Genomic DNA, 21,538 nt, shown 5'->3' with positions numbered 1-21,538 from the left:
TGCTGAGGAATCGAACCCAGGGCGTCATGCATGCAAGGCAAGCGCTCTACCACTGAGCCAACTTCCCAGCCCCATTCTAGTCATAGTCCAGAATGGTTGTTCAGTAACTTGACAAAATAGTAATAAAATTCATTTGAGGGAATAAAGATAAGTGAAAAGGTAAAATAGGGCTGTGTGTGTGTGTGTGTATGTGTGTGTGTGTGTGTGTACTTTACCACTTGAGCAATAGCTCCACATCCAGTGTATGTGTGTGTGTGTGTGTGTGTGTGTGTGTGTGTGTGTACTTTACCACTTGAGCAATAGCTCCACATCCAACCTAATTGGTGCTTACTTGGTTTCTCTATACAAAACTCAAATATATATCCTGGATCTGACCATTTCTTTTCATCCTGTTCCTGGTTACCATCACTTCTAGCCTGTTCCAAGAAGACTGTAAGATGTCCTAAGGCTCGCCTAGTTTCAAACTTTGTTCCTCTAGCATCTACTTCCAGCATAGTATCCAGAGTAATCCGTTTGATATCCAAGTCAGATTGTGTAAGTGTTAGGCTGAGAATTTTACAGTAGCTTCCACATCTAAACTTGGGAATCTTGCAGTGGTGTGGAAAACCCTTTTTCTTCCCTTTGACTTCATGCCCACTACTTCTATTTACCTCTTGCTGTTACTGAACATGTTCATATCTCAGGGACTTCCTGCTGGCTGTTTCCTCCTCCACAAAGAGCCTTCCTTTAGAAATCTACAAGATTGATTCCCTCACTCCCGAAAATCTTCTCTCAAATGTCATCTTTTCATCGTCTTTTAAATTGTTCTTGTCCCCTAAGCCCAATGTGATCTTATATTTCTTTTTTTTTTTTTTTTGGTTGGTCATGGGGCCTGAACTCTGGGCCCGGGTGCCTTCCCTGAGCTCTTCAGCTCAAGGCTAACGCTCTACCATTTGAGCCACAGCGCTACCTCCGGCCTTTTCTGCTTATGTGATGCTGAGGAATCGAACCCAGGGCCTCATGCATGCAAGGCAAGCACTTTACCACTGAGCCACCTTTCCAGCTCTGATCTTATATTTCTTATTTTTAGGAGTTATACAAGTGATATTTAAAGTATATCTCATATAGATGAGGTACTTTCACATCTTAAATGCCAAATTCAAGTAATGAAAATGGCAGAGTGTACCATAATTAATAAATTAATCTGGGTACCTGTGGCTCACACCTGTAATCCTAGCTACTCAGGAGGCTGAGATCTGAGGTTCACAGTTCAAACCCAGCCCAGGCAGGAAAGTCCATGAGACTCTTATCTCCAATAAACCACCAAAAAAATGGAAGTGGTGCTGTGGCTCAAGTGGCAGAGCACCTGTCTTCAGCTGAAGAGCTGAGGGACAGCACCCAGGCCCAGAGTTCAAGCCCTATGACCAACCCAAAAAAAAAAAAGATGTACATTTTTCACATATTAACATCTTAAAAACTGGGGCAAATTCTAAAATCAATGTTGGAAAGCTTGTTTATAATTTAATTGGAGCTTCTGCAGGAAGTACTTCAAACAAACCAAAAGGGTTTTAAAGGTAATGTTCTTCCACCCCATCCTTGTCCCTCTGCAACAGAAAGACAGGAAGGTATTCAGCCATTGGCTATGTTGTCTCTGGGTAGAGGCTCCTACTTCTTATTATCTTATTGAGCGCTTTTGTTTTTTACAGTGTGCATTTATTAAGTCCCCAATTTTAAAAACTTAATTGGAAAATGAAATTGTCCACTCAATTTAGAATCAGGACTTAGTTGGTTGCAACCTAAGTGTTTTCATCTCATAGTTATAAAAAATTTATAAATTCACATTTAAAATGCATAACATTTAATAGATATTAAATCGATTTTTTTCTTTTAAATCAAAGATATTGACCTAGCTTAAATTATGTTCTTGGGTTTTCTTTGTAAAACTGAGCTCTTGGGGTTAACATTTATAAAACTTTTGTTGTTGTTGTTGTTATTGTGGGGATTGAACTCTGGGCCTGGCGCTGTCCCTCAGCCCTTCAGTACAAGGCTAGTGCTCTACCACTTGAGCCACAGTGCCACTTCCAGTTTTGTGAGTAGTTTATTGGAGATAAGAGTCTCACAGAGTTTCCTGCCCAGGCTGGCTTTGAACTGTGATTCTCAGATCTCAGCCTCCTGAGTAGCTAGGATTACAGGCATGAGCCATCGGCGCCCTGCTAAAATTTATATAACTTTTTTTTGTCAGTCATGGGGCTTGAACTCTGGGCCTGGGTGCTGTCCCTCAGCTTTTCAGCTCAAGGCAAGTGCTCTACCATTTGAGCCACAGCATCACTTCCAGTTTTCTAGTGGTTTATTGGAGATAAGAGTCTCACGGACTTTCCTGTCCGGGCTGGCTTTGAACCACGATTCTCAGATCTCAGCCTCCTGAGTAGCTAGGATTACAGGGGTGAGCCACCAGCGCCCAGCTTATGTAACTTTTTGATGTAAGAGTTAGAATAGAGTAAAATCAATATATAGTAAAACTCAAGCTGTTGTTTTTTGTTTTTTAACACGTTGAGAACCATGTTTTTGGTCTACTTTCCCCATTAGCTATGAATAACCCTAATGTGTCACCCACTCAAGTGGCACATTGGAACATGCTTAGAAGTTGACTACCCTCTGCAAGCTCCAGATTACTTACCTACAAATGAGAAAATCTTTGAGCATTCTTGAGCTAAAAGTGGCATTTCCCCTCTAGCAGAAGAAAACTGTCACATCCATAGTTTTGATTCTAAGCAGTGCCATCTTATTCTTTGTATTCTCAAGTGGCATTCTAGTGTGGTGTAGCTGCAAATGGTGCTGTGGCTCAGTGTCAGAATACTAGCAAAAGAGCTGGGGGACAGCCCAGAGTTCAAGCCCCACAACTTGTTGGGGGTGTTGGGGGACAAGGACTGCTAATCTAGTATGATGTAGCTTAGTCTGATGCAGTGAGCAGGGTTCCAGGGCAAGGTGCTCAGTTATCCCTGACTATGAAGCAAAGCAGAAGCCTACGTGCTATTTGCCATCTTCCTTCTAAATAACAAACTTTAAGGTCATGCAACAGTATTTCCTAGTATTATTACAGGTTTGCTACCTATAGAGTCTCTGGAAATGTCTGCCTTCGTTTATTCCTTCTTTTAAAAAATAGATAAAAGTAGGGGCTGGGAAGGTGGCTCAGTGGTAGAGCGCTTGCCTTGCATACTCAAGGCCCTGGGTTCGATTCCTCAGCACCACATAAGCAAAAAGAAAAAAGCTGGAAGTGGCACTGTGGCTCAAGTGGTAGAGCGTTAGCCTTGAGCTGAAGAGCTGAGGGACATCGCCCAGGCCAGGAGTTCAGGCCCCACGACCGGACCCAAAAAAAAAAAAAAGATAAAAGTTAACATCTGGTTTTCTGAATTCTGTTTTCAGATAACACAGTGGTTTCTAAAGCATTTGTAATGGTTCTAGTGGGGATCTATATAGCTGTTCTGGTTTAGTATTGAAGATTAGGCCTAAGCAGCTTACCTTGGGATAATGGCTCAGGGTAAAACAGTGGGGAAATGAATGCTGGGAGATATTCTGAAATATTATATTTGATGGAGTCTGTCCTCGGTCAAAAGGTGTTTTGTTTTTTTTTTTGTTGCTTTTTGTTTTGTTGTTGGTGGGTGTTTTTTTTTTTGATACAAGTAGTTTCTGGATTGCACAGCTATTCTTTTCTAACTCTGATAGTGTCAGTTCACTAAGCCCATGGTATCAATGACTATCTACAAGTGGTACCTCATAAAGTTTTATGCCAGCAGATTAATGTCAGTTTAGTCTGGGGGGAGGTAGTCATAGTGGGGTTTGAACTCAGAGCTTTGTGCTTATTTGGCAAGCATAGTCCCATTTGAGCCACTCTTAACACTGTCAGTTTAATTCAGTTCAGCAAAAGTGAGTTACCATTAAAGACCAGGCACTGGCTTTTACATTGGGTATGCAAAGATGAGTATAACAGTTGACTACAGGAAACAAACACTTAAGAAAATACAGAGGCCATAAAATAATAAATATAATCATAGTCATAGTTAAGAAGGACCAAGTGAGCACAGAGAAAGAAGTTGTTTTTTTTTTTCAGAGAATAACTTTTTTTTTTGGGTCGGTTGTGGGGCTTGAACTCTGGGCCTGAGTGCTGTCCCTGAGCTCTTCAGCTAAAGGTGAATGCTCTACCACTTGAGCTACAGTGCCACTTCCGGTTTTTCTGGTGGTTTATTGGAGATAAGAGTCTCCTGGAGGGCTGGGAAGGTGGCTCAGTGGTAGAGTGCTTGCCTTGCATGCTTGAGGCCCTGGGTTCGATTCCTCAGCACCACATAAGCAAAAAGAAAAAAAGCCAGAAGTGGTGTTGTGGCTCAAGTGGTAGAGCACTAGCCTTGAGCTGAAGAGCTGAGGGACAGCGCCCAGGCCCAGAGTTCAGGCCCCACAACCGGACCCCAAAAAAAAAAACAAAATAAAACAAACAAAAAAAGAGTCTCTCGGACTTTCCTTCCCGGGCTGGCTTTGAACCGTGATCCTCAGATCTCAGCCTCCTGAGTAGCTAGGATTACAGGTGTAATCCTAGCCACTGGCGCCCGGCTTCAGAGAATAACTTTTTGAACAATTGTTATTATAAAAGTCATATACAGAGGGGTAACAGTTAAAGTCAGTTAAAGAGGAGAAGGAAGTTTTAGTTGTCTAATCGAGGAGGAAGAGGAATGAGAAAGAGAAGAAATGGTAGAAGATACGCAGATACTTACCTTCCATAGCAGGAATCAGTGAGCACATTTGCAGTGGGATCATCTCTAAATAGTAACACTCATATGTTATTAAGCTAGATGGAAGCAAATAGAAAAAGATACTGTTAGAAGAACGGGATTGCATCTGACATACAGGGATCTAGGAAGGAAAAGAAAAGGGAAACTACTTTTTCATTGCCTATCATAGTATACTTCGCTTTTTGAAAATTATGCAGTGTTACTTAGTTTAAAATGTTTTTAATTGTTAGCTCTTTTAAGCAAAACTCAAGTGATACTTTGTTCCATAATCTGTGCCATAAATGAACACAAAATATTCATTTAAACTCATATAATAGTTCTTTAAACTCTTTATACAACACTTGCCATATTTGGTGGCTTATTTCTTTCATCACTTTGCTCTCGTACTAATCTTTTGAAACCAAGAATTGATTATCCCAGCATCTCCATCTATGCTTGGTTCCTTATGTGTAGTTGACACATTCGAATTTAGAGTTTAATTAGGTTTTTTGGCTCATATTTTGGTACCTTAATGGCTTAAAATTCAAATATTCTAACTTGAATATAGAGAGTGCCATCTAATCATTGTTTTACATCTTTTTTGAAAGTGTAATTTCGTCTAGTACTTTAAATCAAATTCTATGGATTTTGGTGAGATAGTCTGTTAAATTCACATTTTATATTACTGGTAGTACAATTTTTTGTTTCTCAAAAATGAGGAGCTATTTTCCATTTGTTTAGCTATTGGTATTCTTAAGGTTTATTTCTTAGATTTATTTCTTTAAACCTGCTAATAACACTTCTTATTTGATTCCAAGAGAACTCCCTGATATTCACTACTTTTGTTCCTTTATTGTATTAGAGGATTATTCATTTTAATATTTTAATCCTAGAGTACACAATATTCAGTTATAGAAGTAGATTGCTCTTTTTTAAAAAGTGAAGATGATAGAAAAGTTTATTAAAAGAGCAGTGGTGCCCTAAGCACCCGTGGCTCATGCCTGTAATCTTAGCTACTCTGGCAGCTGAGATCTAAGAATTTGTTCAAAGCCTGCTCTGGTAGGAAAGCCCCTGAGTGTCTTATTTCCCGTTAGCCACCAAAAATCTGAAAATGTAGCTGTGGCCTAAGTGGTAGAGCTCTTGAGCTGAGCTGAAAAGGCCCTGTGTTCAAGCTTCAGTATTGGCAAACACACACACAAAGTAGTATGCGTGCTCACGGGCACACGCGCGCGCGCACACACACACACACAGATAAGACACACAGCAGTATGTCATAGATATGCCACAGGGAAGACAGCCCAAATCAGCCATCTTGTACTATCTTTATTGTCTTCCTCCTTAAAGAGCTTGCTTGGCCTTAGGTTAAATAGTGAGAATTGAAATCCTTTAAAATGATTTTCAGAGTAGTGGTCTTAATGTAGAGATTTAGTGCCTAGTCCTTATTTCCTCATTCTTTGTTTCTTCTTATTGTCTCATTCTTCGATCCTTCCTACTTTTTCATTCTTTTGTAGCCCCTTACCCCCATTTATTTGTTGATTTTGGCTTATCTACTTATCCTACTCTCTGCAAGTTCTATGGGTCACAGTTCCCTGATTCTGCTTTTTGAAAAAGATTGCTTATAAGAATAAGCATTTGGTCTGCTGTCCTGGCTATTTCTTAGTCAAAAGAATATCCATACTATTCTGGTCAGACAGCAGTTAGGTTTTCAGTCCAAACCAAAAGTCCTGTTTAATTCAGCCTTTATTTTAATGTTAACTTTTTCCTCATAAGGATATCTTAAATATGATGGTTCTTGTTAATGTATCATTCAGTTAGTTAGGCCTGATTTTATATTGATAGGAACCAAGTTAATCTTACATATTTCAAAACATGCTGTATGTATTATCTGATGTGATTTTAAATATTTATCTCAAGGTGGGTGCCTGAGACATCTGTAATCCTAGCTACTCAAGAGGCTGAGATCTGAGGATTGCTGTTCAAAGCCAACCTGGGCAGGAAAGTCCATAAGATTTTATCTCTAATTATCCACCATAAAACTGGAAGTGGTGCTGTAACTCAAAGTAGTGGAGTGCTAGCTTTGAGTAGAAATATTTCACAGCCTCCAGCTCCTGAGTTCAAGCCCCACAACAGACTTATATATACATATGTGTGTCTGGGTCTGGGTCTGTGTGTGGGTATATATGTATATATCACTTTTATAAAGAGTGCCTACCTATTCTGTGTGTTATAGCTTAAGGACTATTTAGACTAGAAAATATATATAGAGAACAGCTAGATCATTTTTTATCTAAAAGTAAAAATTCAGTAACTTATGGCGCATTCACTTAAAAAATAAGTGGTAGAGTGCTAGCCTTGAGCGTTCAGGGACAGTGAGTATATCCTGCATCAAGCCCCCTGACTGGCCAACAAAAAGAAAAAGGAATCCATTTTTTTCATTTAATTTTTAGCTTTAAGATACATAACCTTGTGGCCATGATCTCAGGATCCTCCTGCCTCAGCTTCCCACAGAGCTGGGATTATAAAACACATCCCTTAGTCTAGTATCAGGACAAAGTTCATTGACCTTTTAAGAGCATTTAAATTGGAACAAAGAGAAAGAAACAAATTATTGAATTTCCTATTCCCAGAATTGTGGTTGTTAATAACTATGGGGGACTTAATTCTGGCTAGTGTCAACCTCATTCATACATGTTCAGAGCTCATTCAGAGACTTGTATAGTGTTTGTACTCCACTCTGTCTGACCTTACTCCTTTGGAGATTCCTAGATTTCCAGTTGCTATTGTTACCCTAATCTCTTGTCTTCCTACTTGTTAACCAATAAGACTTACACAGGGTTCTGTATAAGTTTTGGCCTCCCTAAATGGTCCTAACTAAGAACTATTCTCAGGTGAAAAGCTGTAAAAGGCCTTCCTGTGCTGACTCACCTCCAATACCTGCCTACTTTTAGTGACTCCCAGCTCAGTTTACCCAGTAGTTGTGTCTTACATTTTTTGTCTAGAATTTACCATTATAGTAACCCTCTCGTATTTTAATAGATATTGAAAGTCACAGGAAGGACCAGGCATGGTTGCTCACTAACTTCGCAATCTTAGCCACAGGGGAAGTAGAGATCAGAAGGTTTGCTGTTTGAGGCAAGCCCAGGCAAATAGTTAGCAAGACTTCATTGGAATCAATGAACTAGATGTGGTGGCATGTACCTGTCATCCTCCAGTGATGGAGGAGACTGGAGGTAGAATGATTGCCATCTGAGGCCAGTTCTAGGTAGAAACAAGAGAGCGACCTGAAAACTTAACTAAAGCAAATAAGGACTGGGAGCATGAGGCCCTGAGTTCAAGCCCCAGTACTGCTAAAACATAAAAACAGACAAAGTTATGAGAGTTACAGCTCAGTCTTCAATTTCAAGAGGTAAGAGAATAGGCTTTGCTCTTAAATATGCCTTTGCTCACTTCTCTGGCCTTTTGCTTTCAGTAGTATTACATGGTACCAACTGATTACACAAGCACAGGCCTGATAGTCACACTGTAGTGCTTAATTATAAGGTGCTTATCTCCATGACTCAGAATGTTTTTATTTAATCAAGATGAAAGTTGAGATGAAAACATAAGACAGCTATAATCTTAAAGAGAATGAAAAGGACTCACAGATGGGTCCTCTTTGTAGCTTCAGATCCTCAGATTTCAGCCTCCTGAGAAGTCAGGATTTTAGGCATGAGCCACCCAGCTTCTTTAAGGTCTTCAATTATAGAATTCTATCATCTGTGAATAGGGATAATTTGACTTCTTCCAAGTGTGAAGCACTTGGAGACTATGTTTGTAAAAAAGGAACCTATCTGTATTTTTCCCCCCTTGGCCATTTCTAGGGCTTGAATGCAGGGCCTGGACTCTGTTCCCAAGGCTTCTTTTGCTCAAGGCTAACCTTCTAACACATGAGCTACAGCTCCACCTCTGGCTTTTGGTAGTTTACTGGAGATAAGGGTCTCACAGACAGATGTTCCTGCCTAGGCTGGCTTTGAACCATCATCATCAGATCTCAACCTCCTGAGTAGCTAGGATTACAGGCACTCAGCCTAAATGGGTTTTTTAAAGGTGGAAACTCACAAGGAAGAAGAGAACATAAGGGAAGCCACTGTCATCAGTCCTTAGGAAGCTGGCAACAAAATTCTGAGCCCCATGTGGGGAACTGGGAATTCACACTGTAGAGCTTCTGAAAGGCTGGCCACATCAATACCTGTGGACATAGGGTTAAAAGTGCTACTAAACTTTGGGCAGACTGGTCAAAATATGCTCTGGAAGAACTCTGATCAGAATTCAGATCCTGCACCTTGCAGCTGGCTAATTCTTTCCCTGGCCTGGCAAACACTGAAGGCTTCCTGCAGAGTAGGAAATAGGAACTCTGTGCTGAGGAGTCACAGGCCTTGCTGAGGCCCAGGTCCCCATTGGTGAAGGGATGTCAGTGTGCTGAGTGCTGACATTCCCAGCCCTCTTATTTCTCTGGCCACAGGAAAGTTTTACCCTCTAGTGAGAAATGGATGCATTTAAGAATAAAAAAGACAGGCTGGGAAGGTGGCTCAGTGGTAGAGCGCTTGCCTTGCATGAATGACCCTGGGTTCGATTCCTCAGTACCACATAAGCAGAAAAAAAAAGCTGGAAGTGGCACTGTGGCTCAGGTGGTAGAGCGCTAGCCTTGAGCTGAAGAGCTGAGGGACAGCGCCCAGGCCCAGAGTTCAGGCCCACGACTGGACCCAAAAAATAAAAAATAAAAAAGACTATTTGATATGGGCCCTCCAGATTGCCCTCAGCGAGCTCATGGTTAGCAGGCCCCACACACTCTGAGAACCTTGAATTAGCTGTTTAGCCTTACATCTGCAACTGTGAGAAAGCAACGAAGAATTACTGGTATTAGCAATCTAATACCAGCATTAGATTTCTCTGAAAGCAAACAGAGGAGGTAACTTGGAGGAACAGAGGCAGTATGAGGAAAGGATAACTTCCAAAAATTCCAATTTTAACCCTCTTCTTTACTTTTGTGAATATTTAAGTTTTTTCTGTTATAGTTGTAAAGACTTCTTGTAACAATAAGAGACTGCAACAATAAAACAAAAATAGCATACTATAAAAATGGAACATGAAAGAGCTCTTAGAAATTAAAAATACAATAAAAGAACATGTCAATAGGAGGTTTAGAAGTTAAATAAGAAATCTTCCATAAAGGAAAACAAAAAGACAGCAATGGAAGAAAATGGTTTCTAACCCTGAATCCTATATCTAGCCAAATTATTAGGCAGCCAAGGTTGAGGACTGTGTTTGTGAATTTTAACAAATACCTGATATAGATACTTGTTATATATAATTATATATAATTTATAAAGAGAAGAAGTTTCTTTGGCTTACAGTTCTACAAGTTTTAGTCAAGATGAATTGGCCCTGTTATTTTGGGGCTTGTGATACCATGGTCAGAGTGTGTAGTGGAGCAAAACTACTCACCTCAGGTCAAGGAGCAAAGAGAGAAGAGGAAGCTGGGACCCCACACCTACTTCAAGGACACGTCCTTAATAACCTAAGAACATCCCAAGAGCCACCATCTTTTAAATGATTCACCGCCTCCTGATAGCTAGCTCCTCCCTGAGGATTGATCCTCTCACAATATTACTGTTTGGGGAGCATTTAAGATTCAAATTACAGAAATACAGGGGGAAATGGCAGTAGCAGACATGTAAGATTTGAAATAACCTTTCTCAAAGAATTTCTGGAGGATATGTTCCATGAAATGAGGAGGGAAAAAGGAAGACTGAGGTTTGGGGAACACTGTATCCATTTCAGGAGTGTAGCATATCAGGATGATAGTGATGTCACAGAATGAAAATGGCAAGCATCAAATCCAGTCTTCATGGCATTTTAAGATAAAAATTTTTAATCATAGTTCTGCATGTTTATTTATACATTCTCACCAGCCGCTTTCATTACTACAGAAAGAACTAGTAGCTATGACAGAAACCAAATTGTTCAACATCTAAAATCTGCCTAGCCTTTCAAACAGTCCGTGATCTAGGCAACTGACAGAGCTTATGGTGGCAGTAGTTGCATGTATATAGAAAATGAAGCAAATGGAAAGCAACATAAATGACTAATCTAGGGAAAATAAAAATTGGGCAAGAGGACAAAGTAGCCAGGATTTACTTCATGGCTTGGCTCATCTGTGTGATTATGCCTAGATTTTGATATTACAAAACAGCTAAGATTGAGCTGACTGAATTAACTATACAACTGTGCATGTGAATAGGAAAAGGAAGCAATTTGATTCTTATCTTTCATTATCAGGAAGTCAAACCATTAAAACAGAAGGAACATAATCATAAATACCAAGGTAATCATTTAAAGGAGGTGAGAATCGATTCCCCTAGGGAGAGAGAAACAAAAAGAAGGGAAAGACTGCCATTTTTCATATACATTTTTTGCAGATTTTTTTTGGGGGGGGTCCGGTTGTGGGGCCTGAACTCTGGGCTTGGGCGCTGTCCCTCAGCTCTTCAGCTCAAGGCTAGTGCTCTACCACTTGAGCCACAGTGCCACTTTCGACTTTTTTCTTTTTGCTTATGTGGTGCTGAGGAATCGAACCCAGAGCCTCATACATGCAAGGCAAGCGCTCTACCGCTGAGCCACCTTCCCAGCCCCCATCACTTCCGGCTTTTTTTCTGCTTATGTGGTGCTGAGGAATTGAACCCAGGGCCTCTTGCAATCAGGGCAAGCGCTCTACCGCTGAGCCACCTTCCCAGCCCAATGCAGATTTTTTTAAAAGCTACATGCTTATGTCTTTAATAAAGAAAAAAAATAGAGAAAAAGCTGCCAATAAATTGAAAAACACAAAAACCTCATAGTAAATAACACTCATACTGCCTCTTTTCCTCTCACTTCATTGGTATCATTAATGATCACATTCATATTTCCTGTTGAACTAGGACATGGTCCCAGAGTCTTTAGAATAGTGTCCCAAAAGCCACTCCCAGTCAGTAAAAGTTGTCTTAGCTGGACATGATGGTCATGTCTGTAATCCTGGCACTTGGAAGGTAGAGGCAGGAGGATTGCAAGTTTCAAGCCAGCGTGTGCTAGATAGATGGTAGTGGCTCAAGCCTATCGTCTGAGCTACTTGGGAGGCTGAGGTCTACACAATCATGAATTAATGCAGCCTTTGCAAAAGTCTGCAAAACTCCTATCTCAACCAATTAAAAAACTGATCATGGTAGCACACACCTATCATCCCAGCTACACAGGAAGTATACATAGGATCACAGTACTTGTTGACCTGAGCATAAACATGAGACCAATTTAAAAAATAAAAAGAATTGGGGCAGGGTGTCAGTGGCTCATGCCTGTAATCCTAGCTATCAGGAGGCTGAGATCTGAGGATCCCAGTTCAAAGCCAGCCCAGGCAGGAACATCAGTGAGACTCTTATCGCCAGTTAACCACCAGAAAACCAGAAGTGGTGCTGTGGCTCAAGCGGTAGAGTGCTTGCCTTGAGCTAAAGAGCTCAGGGACAGCACCCAGGCTCAGAGTTGAAGCCCAACTACTGACAAAAAAAGTGGGGCTTGGGGGTATAGCTCAAATAGTAGAACATCTACCCAGGCAAGCAAAAGGTCCTGAGTTCAAACCCCAGTACTGAAAAACAAAAAGTAGTCTATTCGTGAAATATATAATTAGTAAAAGCCACTAATTTGGGCAGATTTCATTTGGTTCTCAGACTTTCCCACCAAGTAATGCCAAGATGCATTATTTGATCTAGCATTTCACTAAATGACTGAGCATGTACTCATTTAGCTACATTTAAATTTTTATCTCTTCTATATACTGCTTATTCATAACTCCACAAACATACGAGACATAATTATTCCTAGTAATTATTCATTGACAGCACAATTTAGTTTGTTTGTTTTGTTTTGTTTTTGTTTTTTGTTGGTCATGGGGCTTGAACTCTGGGCTTGGGCGCTGTCCTTGTGCTCTTCAGCTCAAGGTGAGCGCTGTACGGCTTGAGCCACAGCGCCACTTCCAACAGAGCACAATTTAAAAGTATGCTTTTCAGCACCTAACACAAAATATGAGACTGAATGTTTTTTTATGAATGTATAAATGACTGCTGTGTAATCAATAACTTCAAAAGGTCAGGAGGCCCTGAGAAGCTGAAGAAGCTAACTCTTACAAAAGCACAGTTGGAAAAAAAAAAAAAAAAGCACAGTTGGCTAGTAAGTTTATTCAGCTTTTTATCATCAAAGCTAATGTATGGTTCTGAATGATTTCCACTTCTGAATTAAGGGCAAATTTACCCTTTATTCCCCTCTTAATAGGATCTTTCCAATTAAAGATGTACCTCTGGAGACAGATGATCTTGCCAATTGGCTCTATCAACGGTTTATTGAAAAAGAGGACCTCTTATCACATTTTTATGAAACAGGTACACAGTCTCTTCTGTTTACATGCATTTGTGAAGTTACTAGATATTTCAAATGTATGCATTGAGAGAACCTTTTTCTTTCTTCAAAATTCTGTCGATATCCTAAAAGAAATCAGAATATTTTTATAGTTAAGATTTTCTGTTTAGAATTTCTGTAAAGATAAGTTTATGTTAAATGTATTTATGTTCTTTATTAACCTGTGGGCAAGGACCATGTGACAAGTGTGATGTCACATACTAGATCTCATTCAAGAGGCTACACAAGAAGGAACAACAGTCTGCAGGTTACAATCATTCTTACCCCATTATGTGAGGTGTTTTATGAAGTAGTGATAACATCCAGTCTAATCACTGTACTTGATTATTAGTGTCATTTGCGATCATTTTTGTTTATTTGTTTTTGCCAGTCCAGGAGCTTGAACTCAGGGCTTGGACACTATCTCTGAGCTTCTTTTGTTCACGTGTAGTACTCTGCCACTTGAGCCACAGCACCACTTCTGGCTTTTTCCGTTTCTGCAGGTGCTGAGGAATTGAATTCAGGGCTTCCTGGATGCAAGGCAGACATTCTACCACTGAGCCACCTTCTTAGCCCTGTGGTCATTTTTTAAAATGCTTTTTTGAAAACAATTTTGAGGAAAGATTTGTCACATGGTTTCAGAGGTCTCAGTCCATTGCTTTGGGCCAGTGGCCTGGGACCAGGCAGAACATTATTTTAGTAGATATGTGACATAGTAAAGCTGCTTACCTCCTGGTGGCTAGAAAGCAAAAACAATGAGGGGCCAGAGTCCCAATATCCATTCAAGGTGTTACCCTGCCCCACTAGTAAACTCAATTCTTTCATTACATCCCATTTCCTAAAGGTTGCATCACCTTCCAGTAGTGCCACAGGTTAGCTTCTACTGGTGTGGGGAATAGTTCAGAGCCAAACTGTGAATGCTGCTGCTGACTCCTAAAAACTCAAGTCCATCTCATAATCAGCCTCTAATCTATCTCTGTAAGTCCCCAAAGTCTTAGAGTTTCAGCATTACTCAAAAATCCAAACCAAGTCTTTTGTGAGCCTCAAGGTAAACTTAATTGTGAGCCCAGCTGCAACAATTTCAGTCTGTGGTCACTTGATCTCTGAAGATCATGGCGAAAGACACAAGGTAGAGAGAAGCTGCTTACTTTATAGCATCTGGGAAGCAAAAAAAAAAACTTTACATGAGGAATAGTTTTTTCTTAAATTTTCGTGGATACAGTCTTTTTCTCCCTGGGAAGGAAATCATGTCTATCTGAAACTCAGTTCTATTCTATCTTCTCAATATTTCATGAGTACTACAATGAGAAAAACATGAGGGGAGGTGGAAGAAGAAAGGAAAGAAATAACATTGGTAGAATGCCAGAGACTTCCAAAGTGCTTTGAGGAACTGCTGTGCTGTTAGGCCTATTTTTCTAGCAACTAAAGGGGATGAAAAAGTAAACAGAGGTATCTTGGATCTCAGGATAACCATTGGTTACACAGATTTGACTGAAGGGCTGAGAAGGCATGAGATAAGAGACCTGCATGTTCTCTCTCCTTTTTAATCCTCAGTCACTTGTCTTGTGATATTTAGCCTAAATTATTGTAGCAAGAGTAATGGAATAACGGAAGCCTCTTTTTTTTTTGTAGGTCATGGGGTTTGAACTCAGGGCCTAGCTGATCTCCCTGAGCAGTTTTGCTTCGGGCAAGCACTCTACCACTTTGAGCCACAGTGCCACTTCCAGTTTTCCAGTGGTTAGAGTCTCATGGACTTTCTTGCCTAGGCTGGCTTTGAACAGCAAACCTCGTATCTCAGCCTCCTGAATAGATAGGATTTCAGCCCTCATGCCCAGCTTGGAAAACTCTTTTTAAGAATGCTATTTTCAGGCTGGGAATGTGGCTTAGAGGTGGAGTGCCTACCTAGAATGCATGAAGCCCTGGGTTTGACTCCTCAGTACCATGTACACAGAAAAAGCCAGAAGTAGCACTGTGGCTCAAGTGGTAGAGTGCTAGCCTTGAGCAAAAGTAGTTCAGGGACAGCTCCCAGATTCTGAGTTCAAACCCCAGGACTGCCCCCCCCCGAAAAAAAGAAAGAAACAAAGCTATTTTCATATTAGATCTTGAAATCCTAAAGTGCATGCTAAATTACTTGCAAGAAGCAAATCCCCTTGTGAATCAGCTTACCCTGGGGGATTATTAGCAAGGACAGACTGAATGCTGAACAGTGTTAAAGATGACCTTCATAAGTTTGCTCTGAAGTGATCTAGTTTTCCTTTCAGAAGAGAATTCAGACATGTCTAATTACTTTGTATTCCCCTTTTTTGTTACTAAGATATATTTAATAAATCATATTGCCTCTTGAAAAGGTCAGTATTATATAAGTACTTTTCAGGACCAAAATAAATCTAACTTGTATATAGAGGAATTAGTATAAATTTTGCTATTTCAGAAAGTGTTTGATGTCGATTTTACTGATCTGTGGAACTCTGTGGAACTCTGTAGGGATCCAGTGGACATATAAGACAGGCAACTAGAGTCCTGGTTCTCATGCAGATTTTATTCCATTGGTAGACAGGTGGTAAACAAGGAGAGAGGCAGAGACAGAGACAAGAGACCATTACACATTGGGGAAAATGCCAAGAAGGAACTGAAGCTGGACAGGAGAATGGAAGGGCTCAGGGGGTAGGCATTTTTCTGGTGTGGGATGGATGCCAGTGATCCAGCCATTTACTGAGAAGGAGAGTAATAAAGCAGAGTAATAAAGTCAAGGGCCAGGATATAAGACAAGGATACACAGCTTAGACTAAATCTCTCAAAAGCAATGAAAAATCACAGAAAAACACAAGTGTAATTAAAATAATCTTCAACTTTTATTCCAGGATACCTGCCACCACAATAAAACAAATTTCTATCCTATCTTTTAGGAGCCTTTCCACCTCTCAAGGGCCATAAAGAAGCTGTTTCCAAGGAGATGACCCTCAGCAACATGTGGATATTTCTCATACAGTCTTTTGCGTTTTTGTCAGGCTACATGTGGTACAACATCATTCAGTATTTTTACCATTGCCTATTTTAGAGATTGACTTGGACTTGTCAAGGTCACCATAGGAGTTCAGACTTTCATAAGTGTGCATTATTTTACATGTGCAAATCAAAATACTATCAAAAAAGCAAAGGAAATTCAATGGATGGATTAATGTTTATCCCCCTTTGGGATATTTTAAAACTCCACTAAAATGAAGATCAGTAATATAATGACCTGCTAATAATATATTTTAAGAACTTGCCATGTTTTAAAGAGATACACTCTACAATATATTTAAGGAAACATCCTATTTGGAGAAGAAGAAATCATAAAATCATCCTAGAAGACATCGAAAGAAACTGTTGCCACCAGATACACTTGGTCATGTAGTGCAGGCTCAGAAGTGGGCTCACCCCTCTTAGCTAGTAATCTCCATCAGAGCAGTGCTCCACAGCGCCCTCATTTCACTACCCACACTGTGGTTCTAGTAGTCTGAGAAGAACAACTGGGCACCTCCTGAAGACTGGTGTCCTGGCCATTTGTGGTAGCAGACTCCAGTCCTCGACACGGGACAGAAACCCAGTGTTGGCCTTCTTGAGGACGGGGCGGTGTCCACTGAACACCTGTGTTCCTTCAGAGGCCAGCTCAGTCCAGCACCATGTTTACATGCACTAGTGCTCTCCCTTCTGCTGTGGCTATATCACTGAATTTCTCTTTCTGTTCAGAAGGCATATCACAGACTGATAGTTGTATTTTACAAAATGCGTTTTTATCAGATGTAGACATAGCAAAAGAGTCACGAAGCCCACAAACAAAGGGAAGCCTCGTCATCAGTGAGCTGCTCCCAGGAGGCTCTCCTGTCCTCATCTGTGCCCCAGATGCGCTCCCGCACCACACTGTGTTGGTCACCTTCCTGACCCCATGCCCTTTGTAGCGGGAAACTTTTTCACATCTTGACATACATAGTAGCAGTAAATGTAGTTGGGGATAATTGAAACAAAACCTTCAAATGATCAGCTTAAAGGAAAATAGACTAGTTTATTAGGAATATAAGAGCCTGAGCCAGACATCCATTAGCTTAGAGTGGTGACAAGGTCTTGTGAGCACCCCAGAACTGGTGCAGAGAGCAATGTGTTTTGTTATTACAACAAGCAGCTGGCCGCTCGGGGCGGTGTAACCAAGGGGAGACCGGCACAAAAGTCTTCTCAGTCTTTTCCAGTTGTACAATCTGTACAAGAGGGTAAAGCCAAGGTTCTATTATTTCTAGAAAACTTTTTTTAAAATTTGTCATTGTGTTCATGTGATTTACCTCATAGGAGAACCAAACTTCACTAAAAGTTCAGGCCCTACATCAGTGTTTAGGTAGAGGATTTTGTTTTTGTTTTTGGCTTAGGATTGTAAAACTGTTAAGATCGAAGAATAAGTCAGTGGTAGTTTTCTGTGATGTAAGCACTATAGATCCCCGTTACCAACTAATCACATAAATAACAATTCTGAGAAGTAGACTGTTGAACAAAAATAAAAGCTAATGTTCTCTGTTCTAAATAAACCAAAAGAAAAATCTGAAAAAAATGTGAATTTTCCCCCAGTTATGTGGGAAAGCTAAAGCAACACCAAATAAACTCTTCCAGCGGCTTCATCTTTTAAGATAACTCAGAGAATACATGAGAGAGAATGATTCATTAACTGAAAATACCTCATTTAATATTATACCACTACTGTCAAAATGCAGAATGTTTGGTTTGGGAACAGTTGTTATTAATTCAGTTTTGGGAAGTCAGCACATCATTATGTATTCTACAATGAATGAATTTGTGAAAAGTCTCATTTAGAGGTATCAGTGATGATAGAAAGCCAAAGAGAAGCTGTACAATGGGTTGTTTTTTTTTGAGACCAAACACTACTCAGTATGAATTGAAGTTGATCATTTGAGGCATTAGCCATCTGGGGGAGAAGTTACTCACTGTCAAGTATAGCATGTACAGTTCTAGCTAATAGACTATTTCCTCATTGCAAAGGAGACGACAGGGTAGAGTGGTCAGTTGTCTAATCCAAAAAATAGTGCGTATGTGCATAAACAAATGTGGCATTGGGCCACCTTTGCCACTGCTGTGCTCCAAAGGAACATGATATTGTTAAATATACTGTATGCGTTAGACACACTCTCCTGTTAAGATGCTTTACATTTCAAATGCAGTGTCATTTTCACAGTCTCTAAAATGATCGATAGATTTGTGAGTTACCTTTTGAAAATAGATCCATGATTTGTAAATAGATGTGCATTTGACTGTCCTGCCCCTCTTCAATTCTTTCTGAAAATATTTGCAAAATATGTTTGAAAGCATTGATAGTGCTTTCCTTCTTAGTAACTGGAATTCACCTGCTTGCACTAAGACATGTAAAGAAAGAATCATGTTCATTTATGGCAATCAGGGGCAGCAGCAATATGCCACTACACAGAATTGAATAAAAATACCTATCTGCGCTTTCTTTGTAAAGTGAAATGAAAGGAGCTTATGCTTTTGTTCTAAGTGTGTTGGGGGGATGCCTATGTCAGTTTTATACCAGTGACTTATTAGAAATCTCAGCATTGCAGGCTCAGTTGGACTTCCTAGATTCCCACTACAGACAGGTCGAGAACTCCCTACCAGAATCTAGTATCAGCCAGTCATAATAGAGCATCTGCTCAGCCACAGTAAGGTCCAGTGACTCCAAAAGTGACCAAGCCAGTAGCTCACTCTTAGCTTCAAAATGATTGGTGTTGAAATATATGATAGAGAAACGTATACACAATGAAGCTAAAGAAAAGTCAAGGTAGAAAATGTTTGGGGTGGGCAAAATTGCTGAGAATATACGATAGCTGTGAATTCAGATCTGTCATGTTATTCAATCTCTTATGATGTTACAACTAATTCTTAATTTTCCACAGTAAAGGAATTAAGGATTACTGCATACTTATTACTGGTTAGTTAATCCAGTAGTAGTAAGTCATAGGAAAGCCAAAAAAAATTCTGTGTAGAAGTGTGAATTTTCGCTCATTTTTTCCTTGTAGGGATGCTTACTAATATAATTTTTTTCTGATTTTTTCCATTGGATCAATGAGAGAATTGATTGACTTCTTTTGCCTATGTATTTATGATTGTGTTAATGAATAAGTGAAATGACATGGAAATACAGACTGCTATCAGGAAGAGGAAGTACCAAAACCTGAGTAACCCCTGGGCTGGAAAAGGCATCCCTGAATAATCAAGAGCTGGTTGGAGCTAAAATTGTTTTGAAAACGAAATCTTCAGTTCTCTAGCATAAAACCTCAGAGCATCATTCTAGTGTTGAAAATATAACTTCATTCTTGACTTTGGTTGATCACTTCTTGTGGTTTTGTCTTAGTCATGTTTTTTGACAATCACTTCTGAAAAAACTCTTCTGAACTACTTGGTCCTGGTTATAATCTTAGAAAGTAGTCTTTGATCATAGTCTTGTTGTATATTCTTTTTTATATTTAAAAAATGTTTTATTTGCACTACTGAATAGGAAGAGTGAACTGTTTCTGTTGTTCTTTTTTTGAGGTCACTACAAGGACTTCACTCCAGAGTTACCGTTATGAGTGTATTCAACTCTGGTCCACAGTGGATGGGTAATAATGGTTTGTCATGTGGTTTTGTTTTGTTTTGTTTTTCTTGTCCTGCAGTGCTATGAGCCTAACATCTGTTATCATGCAAGGCAAAGTCAAAAGGAGCACTGGGCAACAGGTGTACTAGTTCATTTTATGAGGATTAGAGACTAATGGGTTGGGGACCAAAACCACCTAAATTGGAAATTTCTGGATCACTAAAGGGCCAAGTGTACTCTGGAGCAGTCATTGTTCGGTGCTTAATTATAACTATTTTGCACCAGGCCCCAACACTTAGGAAGTGGGCTGTGTGAGTATGTGGAGGGTGCCGAACTGTTGGGGGAGGGTGACTGTAGCCATATGAAGATAAAATATGGGAGTTTCTGCAAAATTTCCATCTGAGGATTTTTACATTTGATATTTTTTAAAACAATTTAAAGAGCAAAAAGATTTTAAGTGTATTCTAGTTGCATTTCAGATGGCTTTATTTTTATTGTGTAAAACTGTTGAACACTTAACTGTGGTGCACAAATTCTTTCCATGTAAGGAATCCATGCATTTTACAGTAACTTCCTTGATGATTGGGTAATGAGACAGTTACACATTCACCTGCCATTTTTTTATTAAGTGCTTTCATTTTCTTTATAGTTTATTACGAAGTTCTATTTATTTTATATAGATGGATTTTCATTTTCTGCTGTAATGTTTACTTTGGCTTGTTGACCTTTCTTTGTGTACCTGCATGACATGACGTACTGTGTGATGAGAGTGAATGTAAAGGCTGTGGCAACTGTACCTGACTTCTGTAAAGGTCTGGTCACACATGGATCTGGCTACGAATGCATTTGGGATAAAAATTAGTAACCAGATCACCTTTTCAGAAATTTAGATGTAAACACCAAAAGAAGCATTTTCTCAGCAAAAATTAATAGCTGGTTCTATTTTTTTTTAAACGTAGAGAAAATAAAGTTGATTTTTTTCAAGTACAATGCTTTTCATTCTTAGTAATGGGGTTGCGGTGTCTGTGTCCTGGAGCTATGTGAGTATTAACACCTGTAGGCGTGAAGCTAGAGCCTATGATGCAGTTGAAGGTTGAGGGTAAGCTGGAACACCAAATGAAAACATGTCAGACTCCTTCACTGGCTTCATGATTTGTCCCCTTCTCTGTCTTTCCATTCTGCAGTATGCTGGTAATAGTCCACTGTCCTGGGGGGCGGGGGGGCATATATATATGTAGCCTGGGGCCAGTAGCTCACACCTGTAATCCTAGCTACACAGGAGGCTGCGATCTGAGGATCACGGTTCAAAGCCAGCCGGGGCAGGAAAGTCCATGAGACTCTTACCTCCAATAAACCACTAGAAAACCAGAAGTGGCACTGTGGCTTAAGCGGTAGAGCACTAGCCTTGAGCTGAAGAGCGCAGGGAGAGGGCCCAGGCCCAGAGTTCAAGCCCCACAACCAAAAAAAATTATGTGTCCATGAGTGAATAAGTTATAAATACCATCAGTCCAGATCACCAATTATATCTTGATTCTCAACAAGATATTTAATTGCTTTTTGCTAAAACATGGCCAACCTAAGGTCTTAGATCAACCAAGATGTGCATTACAGCATTATGTCCGAAACTGCTGACTCATTTCCCAATAAAGTTATTGTCATCCAATCTAATATGTGACTTACTGTTCCTGTTAAATTATTTCTTCTGCTTATACAAAGCCACATGTAC

The 21,538-nt window shown here is 39.9% G+C and overlaps 1 protein-coding gene across 1 annotated transcript in view; it reads left to right on the top strand.

Moving 5' to 3' along the window:
- Nucleotides 1–20,799, top strand: part of Lpgat1 (lysophosphatidylglycerol acyltransferase 1) — an 81,510-nt gene extending 60,711 nt beyond the window's left edge. Inside the window, exons 6-7 of the mRNA XM_013015302.1 lie at nt 13,074–13,180; nt 16,103–20,799. Coding sequence (XP_012870756.1) covers nt 13,074–13,180; nt 16,103–16,254 — 259 coding nt within the window. The 3' untranslated portion in view covers nt 16,255–20,799. The remainder of the gene's footprint in view (nt 1–13,073; nt 13,181–16,102) is intronic.
- The last annotated feature ends 739 nt before the right edge of the window (nt 20,800–21,538 follow it).

This window comes from Dipodomys ordii, unplaced genomic scaffold (genome assembly GCF_000151885.1).
Source record: "Dipodomys ordii isolate 6190 unplaced genomic scaffold, Dord_2.0 Scaffold26, whole genome shotgun sequence".
Lineage (NCBI taxonomy): Eukaryota > Metazoa > Chordata > Mammalia > Rodentia > Heteromyidae > Dipodomys > Dipodomys ordii.
This window is presented reverse-complemented; position numbering and strand designations above follow the sequence as displayed.